This window comes from Malaya genurostris, chromosome 2, assembly GCF_030247185.1.
Source record: "Malaya genurostris strain Urasoe2022 chromosome 2, Malgen_1.1, whole genome shotgun sequence".
Classification (NCBI taxonomy): domain Eukaryota; kingdom Metazoa; phylum Arthropoda; class Insecta; order Diptera; family Culicidae; genus Malaya; species Malaya genurostris.
The window spans coordinates 94,440,936-94,452,023 of NC_080571.1; the positions used below are offsets into that span (position 1 = coordinate 94,440,936).

The following is an 11,088-nucleotide window of genomic DNA, read 5'->3' on the forward strand; positions in this document are numbered from 1 at the left end:
AAATCGTCTGATTTGGGCTTGTTCTGCGGCCTCCAGAATCGAACAAACGAGGAAGTCATATTCTTCAAGTGGGAGGAGCTCTTCCATTGAAGTTAAGACGCTTGAAATATTACTTTGGTATATAATCCAGTCAATATATTTTGTCAAATCATATGGAATATGAACTGAATTAGCAATGCCTTTGTTACTGCTAATTGAGATGATGATTGGTAAATGATCGCTACCGTATAAATCAGGAAATACTTTCCAGATACAATCTAGTCGAATTGAAGTCGAGCAGAGATAAATCTAATGCACTTGGACGTGCAGGAGGTCTTGGTATCCGTGTCATGCTACCCATATTCAATACTGTCATGTTGAAATAGTCACAAATATTATATATTTAAGATGATCTGCTATCATTGTAAACGGAACCCCACATCTTTCCGTGCGAATTGAAATCTCCCAGAATCAATCGTGGAGCAGGGAGGGCTTTGACCATTTCATTAAGCTGTCGTTGTCCAACTTGAGCTCTCGGAGGAATATATACCGAAGCAATGCAAATGTCCTTTCCTTTAAAGTTTATTTGACAAGCAACAAAATCTATACTAGAAGTCGAAGGAATGCTTAATCTATAAAAGGAATAACATTTCTTAATTCCTAAAAGCACTCCACCGTACGGGGAGTCTCTATCGAGACGTATGATGTTAAAGTCATTAAAATTTAAGGCTATGTTTGATGTAAGCCATGTTTCGCATAAAGCAAATACATCACATTTTTGACTATGCAACAAAACTTTAAATGAATCAAGTTTTGGCATGATGCTTCGACAATTCCACTGCAGGACAGTGATTGAATCATTTGCGGCGGATGATGAATTATCCATCAAATGATACAAAACCTGAGAGAGCTGGCCATTGAGCTGATAACTGGCGCAGGTGGGTTTTGTTTACCTGCAACTAAAGTTGCCTTGTCTCGGTGATTGCCGTTAACTCACAAGCCAGTAACACAACCTGTCTGCTTGAACGCTTTTTACTGAATGAGGTGAAAATAATGTCAGTAACTGATTTTGAAGATGGCTCAACCGATTTTTGTCATCTTCGATTCAACTGAGAGATCTTCAGATACCATGAGAATATCCTGATTCTTATTGTGATCCAACTTATGGTTCCGGAGATTGGACTTCCGGTTCTAACATTGTAAAGCAAAAAGTTTTCAAAATTTCAAACCGCTATAGATGATCGTAAAATATCTTTTTAAATATGATCAGTATCTAACGGAAACAAACAGAATGGAAAATTGACATGCGAACGCAACTATGTAATGAAAACCGCAAAAATTTTACCGCAGAGACGGGACTCGAACCCGTAGCTAAACACTAACCTGGAAAATTGTTGCACCAATTAAACTACCTTGCATATGCAAACACATGAAGAGATAGATGGTCACCATGGCATTCACATGCAGTCCTATATCTACGGAAACAAATTCAACAGAACACATCACAGGTCTATTTTCCCCCTTTCTACTTTACCGCCGACACGGGATTGTGTTTGACTATTTTGATATCGGGGTCCACACCAGCATCATACATCTACGTGACGATCTAAGCCAATATGTGATAGCAGCAGTGACAATTGTGATCTCGAAAACAATATATTTAAGATTATCAAACCTTCGATTGACTTTCAACGATTTGTGTTTTAGTCTTCGTTAAGACGTAGAGTCGTCTTCAGCTAGTTTTTTAAAGATGATCAATAATATCTTCTAAGTTGTGCTCGAAACTGTTCCAATTCGTAAATCATGTTGGTTAACGGCCAGACAAGCTGTTTTCAGTTATACTGAACCCATCCTTTATTTCAAACCGTCATTTAAATCGAAGGTGCAGAAAATTTTGAAAATTCCTTCAAATGAAACTTCAAACTGTTACAGTTTATAGTTAATGTTTTCTAATGGTTTAATGATCCGAAATTCTGGTTTTAATACAAGAAATTCCGGAAATAGTGATCAAGCTTACTTAAAATCGAACCATGTACTTCAAAGTGGTAGCATTATGCAAATGAAATCTTCAAAACTGAGTAATTAGCTTTTTCAATTTGTAGTATTTTGATTTTTCGTTGTGTAATATATAAGGGATATAAAATAATGTGATAAAGGCATCATTACACCACTAGGTGGATTACAACAGGTTTTTCTACTGGCGTAATTTTTAAAATCGTTCAATTCTGGTTCTATACAGGTTCCGTAATAGATATAATTACCTAAAAATAATAATAGAACGAATTTTAAACACTCATTACTATTGCAATCATCAATGATTGAGAGATGATAGCTTGAAAACAAGATCTAGACACTACAATAAGATACGCTGAGCTCATAAGTTCGATATAGGTAAAAATACCGTTTGACGTTTTATTTTCACTCAAAAGTTTGAATCTCTATGCTGGTTCTAATGTAAATTCTAAATGCGAGAGAACTCATGGCTTGAGTATATTTTACTCAAACCGGTACTCAAATTTTGACATATCGCTCTAGCTTATGAATTTATTTAGCGTGTATATGTGACCAAAAAACGATCGCAGTAGGTTTCGGAAATTTATTTTTTTTTCATTTTATTAGAAATTGCTATAAATGAAATCATTGTGGTTGGGACTCTATTCTAAGTAGAAGTTAGTTTTCGTTTTTTTTTGTGTGTGAAGACGTGTGACTCGAATTACGAAACCTATGCTGTATTCATATAGACTGGCTCATGAAGTATTTTCATCATTACGGATGAATTGGATCTGTGTGTTAATTTGGTTACTATATTCACCTGGGTTCGATTCTCAACCCCGCGCATATGGTCGGAAAACTTTTCTGTCTTGAAGAGGCGAATGAACTCAAGGTTGAAACCTATATATAAACCAAAAAGACGGATGGGTAATGTCAGAGACATAACTGGATATCGTGAATACTAAAACAACTCACATGTTCCGCAACACTTCCGAATATCAATTATTTGATCAATTGTATGAATTATGCAAGCATTCCCCTTTTCCACATTTTTCGCAAAAACAAAGAAGGCTTCACTTGATCTCGATTACTGTGAATTTCACACAGCGAAAAGTGCACAAATCTAATGGCGTTTTCGTTTTTAATTTGCACTACACCGGTGCAGTGCTACACTGAGGCATGAATAAACGAACAAAAATGACGAAAACATAAACAGTAACCATTGACTACAATAAACGATTCCATTGCACAGAGCTACACCAAACTTTTGATGAGTGCTACACCAGTGGTATCGGTGCAGAAAAAGTGTAGCACTGGTGTAGTGCAATTGGTAAAAACGAACGGTTTCAGTGCAGCTTTCGCTACACCAGTGTAGTGCAATTTAAAAACGAAAACGACATAACCAAACTGTTCTATATTTGCGCTAAACTGAGCACCTTCGATTTGCGAACAACAAATCCTAATAGTTCTTTAGAAAACTTTTAGAGCCATTAGAACGGCTGATTTTGTGTAATGCTCTCTACCGTTGTTTTTCACCAATGCAAGTGACTGGCAGCTGTGACGTAATCGCTCTTGCCGAAAGCGAAACTAGCTTTGCAAACGACACAAAATACATCTGCTCGCAGTGGCGATAGAATCCAAACTGAACCTATTTTTGTTGAGAGGTTTGTTTTAACCTGATTTCATTTGTAGCTTTTTCACTAATGGGCGCTCCTAACGGCTATAAAAATAGCAGCATATAGAATTTTAATTTCGATATTTCATTTCGGATTTGCATTTCATTGAAAGAAACTATCCGGATGCTGTACGGGATTCATTCCTGCCTTTCAGAAGGACCAAGTTGTGGAGCTCACTACGATATTAAACACTGTTTGGAACATTTTTCTCGAACGATTTGTTGTACAGAAGCATATATTTTGTTCTCTTCCTCAGAACGCGTTCTGATTGGCAGTTGTTGACATGGGTCAAATGAGACAGGTTTTTCAATAGTGTACTATTGAAATACATCAATGCTTTTTCTATACACACTTAAGTTGAAAAATTTCGATTCTATTGGTAGTTCGATTATATAAATCCTTTAACAGATCACTGAGCTATGAGCTTTCAAAATACGAGAAAGGCAAACGCGCCTTATGAATTATCCTCTTAGATACTCGTTTATACCAAACATTTCAGAAAAGTTTAATTTTGAATTATTTGAGATTATGTCACACAACTGAATATTTTATCATAAAATTGTGATCATATTTCCGATGGCATGTAGCAAAAATTATGTTGATTCGTTAGATACAACAAGAGATATTCACGATCAAAAACTTATCACTCTCTCAGAGAATAAATTTTGAAAAGGCATCCGATAGTAAAGTAAGTCGTATTCACGACAAAAAACGGTGATTGCATGGAAATAGCAATCATGGAGATTGGACTCCCGATTTAACAGGAATCGTGTAATTGGCGAGATCGCACTAATTTTTTTTTGCACTTTACGAAGAAATTCAAATTTTCATTCTTAGTGCCATCTTATACCATGGTCTTATCGCTAGCTTAGAGCGAATTCTAGACCTCGTTTCTACCCAAATCTTCAACTCCCCTTATATTATTGCTGATACTTTCGGTTCCGCAAATGTTACCGAATTATACAAGAAAGGGTTGAAGTACACTTTACTGCATTACTCGAATGCATCTCTAAATTTTTGTCAGCAATGAGCTCAAATAAAAAAAATGTCTTAATGAGACTATTGGATGATATCACATCCCTAGGTGGATTAAGCAAATGTTTCATTTCTATAGTGAAACGCAAAAAATGATGAAAATCGCGTTAAATTTAAAACAACCAAGCAACCAACCATATGAGCATCATTGCTCGATGCAAATATTGAAATCAATGCAAATATTTTAAAATTTCACTCACACTTAGCATTCGCTTTCATCTAATTTAATCTTTTAATAATTTCAGTTACGACATCGCCATCCTGCGGAAATCTCTCTTCCAGTCGGAGCAGAACAATCAGCAGCAAGCAACCAACAACAACAACAACAACAGCAACAGTTGCAACGGTTCCACCGCAAACCATTCGTCCAGTCATTCACCTTCGGTGGCTGGAGAATCGATAGACGTAAAGGTCGAAATCATCCCACCCATGCTGAACGATAACCCGATGCTAGCCCCGTCAATATCCGTGGATTCCAACTCGAGCAATACCAACAACTGCACACTGAATATGACTGAGTTCCAGTCGAAAACGGCAACACCCAGTCCACAGGCGAGAAAGCTCTCGGAAATCGTGTCGGAAACAGCATTCCTAAGTGCAAACTCTAGCTTCAATCGGTTGAATCCGGCTTCACCAGGAACCACTTCATCGCGATTGTTCAAGCGGATCGAAGAACTGATAGATTTAAGTTCACCCTACAACTACTATCGCTGTCTGAGCCCCAGTGAGAATAATCTTGCCCAGTGCGTAGATAATCGATTTCATGGCTACCAGATAAATCGACCGGACTGCCCCAGTAAGCCCGGTTCCACACGGTTTCTTCGTCGACAGTTCAGCCTCGATAAGGACGACGTGGGGTCATCGATGACAGCCAGTCAAAAACCCACACTGGATACGGTTTCCTCCATTTCTGTTGATCGCGAGCAACTAGCCCGCATGGGAACACTGACATCGATCCCGTCCATCAGCTCTACCACTTCAGTTACGCACTCATCCAAACAGCAACGGGGCATCCACAAGCAACACTCGGCCAGTGTGGCGCAGGATCTGGAAAAAATCGAGGAAATTCCATCCACGAATCTTCCCCAGACCTTCCTGATGAATCACAATGCAAGCAGCACCAGTACCTCCAGTCTCCATTCCGACCTCAACGATAAGGCCAGGACGCGCTCGGCGGGCCATAACGGTAAGGAACTGTGCCTCAGTATCGAGGCCCTCGGGTTGAGGTGAGCACAAATGAACAGAATCTACGACAGTTCGGAGCGATAGAATCGGATTCCAGCTGTGCAAACATTCGAACTATGAATTCAGGGAAACATAAATCCAATCAAATCGAATGATGAAATCAAGTCTGACTGTTAGGACGATTGCCACCCTCCAACGCGACTGCAATCGATTGGTGGAAAATTATTCTCTAGAATATTTATAGCTACCACGGAAGTAGTAATTTTTTAATTGAGTTTTTATAACTAAGTGTGACGTGGGAGCGGAGCGGTTCACGAAACACGCATTGGACAGCTGAAAACATACTAAATCTGCCGGCAGTTGCTACCGTGTCTGTCTGTCTGTCCACTGAACCATATTGAAAGCAATGAATGAGAAAAAGTTATCAGCTTGGAAATTAATCTGAAACCATTTTCAGCATTACACCGGGCAACGGCTACCAATTGAGCGAACTTCTCTATGTACGAGTGAAAACTGTACGTGAAACGTAAAAATAATCAATTCATTCATCCATTCGATTGCTTCGTTCCATACCCCTGGTTTGTTTATAAACTTACAATTGGAATTTATTTTATTTTCTGCACCACTCAGAATATCCTAAATGGAAAGAGTAGAACGCTGCTTTTATACTTAATGGGATCGAGGGAACAAAAACAACTGCACCCGGACTCGATTCGTTTCGGAGCCGGTCGTTGCACTTCAGCTGAAATCAATTCACAAAATTTAAAAAAAAATCAATTCCAATTCGATTCCGGCAAGGTTTGGTTAGGTGATTAAAAACATCAAATAAAATAGGGTCGTTCTGGTGCAGGATGTGTTTGTGTGCGTTTCGAAACAAAATGTTGATAGATTTGAGAGTTGGAAATGTCGGCCCGTCAAAGGAAAAATAAAGTGACTGAAAATATCATGAATGAAGATTCAAACTTTCGACTGAGTCAGTGCTTTAGAAGTTGACATTATTATTGCAATATTATCATTCTTTTTCATCTTAGAGTAGATGGAATCATCCCCTTCAAACTGCAAAAACTTTCATGGCACCTACCTGTGTTCGATTCTCTACGGAATCGAAAATTGTTTTTTAATTTAATAATCTAATTTTGAATGGAAACTGCAACCAAAAAGTGTTGAAACTCGCGAGGCCAAAAAGTGAAAATCGGAAGGAGCCAAATCTGGTGAGTAAACCGCGTCCGGTAGAACTTTCCAGCAAATCTCTAACCTATTTACAGTATGTGATAAAGCCTTCTCTCTCTCTCTCTTACTTTCTAATCTGATTTGCTAGGGGTGAATTGTTCACTGAGGATGAACTGATGTACTGATTTTGGTAGTTGACATTGATCTATGATACTTTTGCAACGACGAAACACCACATTCAAAATCTTAGCAGTTTTTACAGGAAACATCATACAATAATTTTTCAATAATTTTTTGATTCAATCCTATCAAATTTTCACTCTACTCATATCTTCATCCGTGCAGCATAATCTTAAACTTTTAAGCGCTTTTTGGCAGTATTATTTGGATGGATTTAAGAGAAATTAATTTCGTTTCTAACATATTTCGTTGTTGTAAAGATTCCATAGTGTCTTGCTTAAAACAAAGCTAAGTTTTCATTCTTTTTGAAATTGCGATATTATAGAGTTTTTAACCTCATAATAATTCCCATTTCTGTTCAGCAAAATTCAAATTGCAAATGTTTGGATGCGTGAAAAGTTCATCACTACGATAAGACAAGGTTGTATGGATGTTCTTTAAAAACTATGCAAAATTTGAAACACCATGTAAGAATAAATAATCGAAGAATAATAAGAAATATCAGAAAAGGAAAAAAATAAAGTTAGTAATGTTTCCAAACGAAAATTTGAATCATCCATATCTTCTAAACGTCGTCCTATTCATCGACATAGTTTGCTTCAAGAGCTACATAATCAGTCCAACAATCCCCGGCGAACGATCACAATTAGGTTGAAGCCAGGGAAAGATAAACGACATAAAAAAAAACTAGTAGAACCCCTCCTATAACATTTCATACTTGTCTTGTACATCGATTTATCTCTTTCCTCTAAATAAGCGATGAGAGTAGAAGCATTATTTTGAGGCCTGTAAACAAGTAGTAGTCACTGGGGGCAAAGTCCCATGAATACGAAAGGGTGCGGTAGCAATCCCAGGCCCAATTCAGGCAATAGTAACATACGACTTCTGGCACGGAACATTATCTAGGAAAACTTTTTTCTTACCTTTTTCACCATAACCTTACATTCCACATTATCCTTTCAGTGGTCTGAAACTCAGTTGACGTCCGCTTTGACTCCGGAGTGTAGGTTCTGGTCACCACTGTCACATTTCGTTGCAAAAATCCGATTTATCGTGGCGAAACAGCTGCAAACAACGCTGGGGATCAAAGAAGCGTTGTCGTTTTTGGTCCAACAGATCGGTCATCGTGTTCATGCAAAATAACACATCATTCAATAAGTCGTTTGACTAACACACAGATGGCGCCATTACTGTCAAATCCATATGACATTTATGAAGTGCCTTTCAAAAGACTGTGTGAAATTTCATGCAATTTCGATTAGTCAGAAAAAAGCTCCATCCTAAATGGAGTGAAGTTACTTTTGTCATTTTTTTAGAACAATGGATTCAAAACAATTTCGAAAAATATTCATTTATCATTACTTCTTGATGAAAACAATACAGTACAAGCTCAGGAATGGTTTCAAAAGTGATAACCATTTGTTGTTGGTTTGCTGAATTTAAACGTGGTCGTACAGACACCGATAATGGATCTGGTTTTGGAACGTTCTGGTAGTACGATTTAGACTTCATAAAATATTTATAAAGAACTCTACAAATTGGTTATACCTAATCGTAAATTGAATAATATGAGAAGGCAGTGTACGATTTACAATTATACATGAACATTTAACCATAAGAAAACTATTTTTAAAGTAGGTACCGAGTTTACTCACCGTCGATTTAAAACAACAACGTGTTGATGATTCAAAGCAGTGTTTGGCCACGCTAACAAGTAAGAAATCATACTTTTGCGTCGATATGTGACAATGGCTGAAACATGGTTCTATCATATCACTTTGGAATTGAAACAATCATCATCTGAGTAAAAAATAAGGCACAACAGTCAGCTATGGCCTGTGTATTTTAGGATACAAATCCTGGGTAGAAGTGATATGCGAACCAATAGCAAACTTTATTATTAAAAAAAATTACTCAATGGTAAAAATTAGCATTATTTTCTTTGAAATAAGAGCTGAAATAACAACAAAGTAGCGAATACTGTCATTGTAATATCCAACCAAGAGTAAAATAATAATAAAAGAATTAAAGCTGTTTATGAAATTTCTTTTTTTCTGAAGATGGAACTATTAGATCAGTTGTATCAGTTGTAAAGAATACAATTGAAATATTTCATCCATATGAGATACAATAACTAATATAAATGATAACAGATTATTAAACTATTTTTTGTTCCGATTATTGAGGTTTCAACCTTAAGGTCATTCGCCTCTTCTGGTCAGAAAAGCTTTCTGACCCTATGTGCTGGGAGGGGATCGAACCCAGGTGGGCTGCGTGAAAGGCATCGACTAACCCATCACGCTATACCCGTACCCCCTTTATCATACTCTTTAGTGATCCTTTTAATGAAATATCAAGAAAATTGCAAATAGTCATGATGTTATGATAAAATTTGCTGTTACTTTGGTCTTTGTTTGCTATTTACATCTTCTCGGGATGGTATAATCTTCATCGAATATCATGAGAATGGAAATACAATCAATAGTGAATACGGTATGTAGTATTGTTTGAATGCTATCAAAATAAAAAAAAACGACTTCTTATGTCAATCAAAATACCACTGTTTTACCAAGACATTGCACCGATTTACAAGCTGATGGAAACGTTGGTTAAATTGATAAATTACTTCCTCATTCTCCATATAGTCCAGATATGGCCCCCATTGACTACTGGATTTTGGCTGATCTAAAAGAAATGCTCGTCGGTAAAAAATTAAACTTTAATGAAGAAGCAATTTCTGAATTTAAAGCCTCTTTTGAGGCGAAAGACAGCCTTCTACAAGTACAGCATCCAAAAATTAGAAAAGCATCGGAATGATTGTATTGCTCTTGCAGGAGATTACATTGATGAATAAAAACGATTTTTGGCAAGAATAAAGTGTACACACTGTCGTATGATACGTTTGAGACGTCAGTTATTACACGCAATTTTGATTTTTCGGTTTTCAAGAACGATTTGTGGACTTTGTGCACGGTTTCCGACTTAATTACCTCATTTGGCCGGCCGCAGCGTTCAACATTTTCAGTACCAGTACGACCAGTACAACCAGTACAATCAGTTTTCTCAGTGTTTATTTTTTTAATTTTCTCCAACTCCAGCTTTGCTTTAAATAATTTTGAGATATTTTCGAAGCTTCGGCTTTATAATTGCACAGAACTTTTCAATTGGGAGAAGTTGCAAAGAATTTGATGATTTTTTACACAAAATTGACTCCGTTGTCATGGCACCGCTCCAACACTTTTCGATCGCAGTAGCAGGATGCTAAATTGGACAAAAGTAGAGTTGATTAAGATCAGGCCAAAACAGAGTGCTTCCTTATGAATGACAAGAAATGCTTTCAAAGGGGGTCAGCTAGTGTATCAAATAAAACAAAATCGGTTTTTCTTATTTTTTTCATAAATAACGTCTAAAATATGTATAGAAGACGTAAGCCAAAGCCAAAATTTTATGCGGTTGAAAAAAGAAATGCACTAGAATACGTGCCGTTATACGGAACGTGCTTAGCCCACTTATCTTTCGAACGGGTTATTTGCCTTTCTCATATAGAAAGGTTATGCAATCACTGTGAAAACCGACTTTTGAACCGAGGCCCGGAGGGCCGAGTGTCATATACCATTCGACTCAGTTCGACGGTATCACAAAATGTTTATATATATATATATATATATATATATATATATATATATATATATATATATATATATATATATATATATATATATATATATATATATATATATATATATATATATATATATATATATATATATATATATATATATACATGTGTGTATGTATGTATGTATGTATGTGTGTACGTGACAAATAATGTCACTCAATTTTCTCAGAGATAGCTGAACCGATTTTCACA

General features: G+C 36.7%; 1 protein-coding gene across 2 annotated transcripts in view; it reads left to right on the forward strand.

Annotated features, from left to right (window-relative positions):
- LOC131432350 (uncharacterized) overlaps positions 1-10,855 on the forward strand; it is a 370,503-nt gene extending 359,648 nt beyond the window's left edge. For both annotated transcript variants that reach the window (XM_058598563.1, XM_058598564.1), the window contains one exon: positions 4,928-10,855. In XM_058598563.1, the coding sequence (XP_058454546.1) occupies positions 4,928-5,912 (985 nt within the window). In that variant the 3' untranslated portion in view covers positions 5,913-10,855. The remainder of the gene's footprint in view (positions 1-4,927) is intronic.
- Positions 10,856-11,088: the final 233 nt, after the last annotated feature.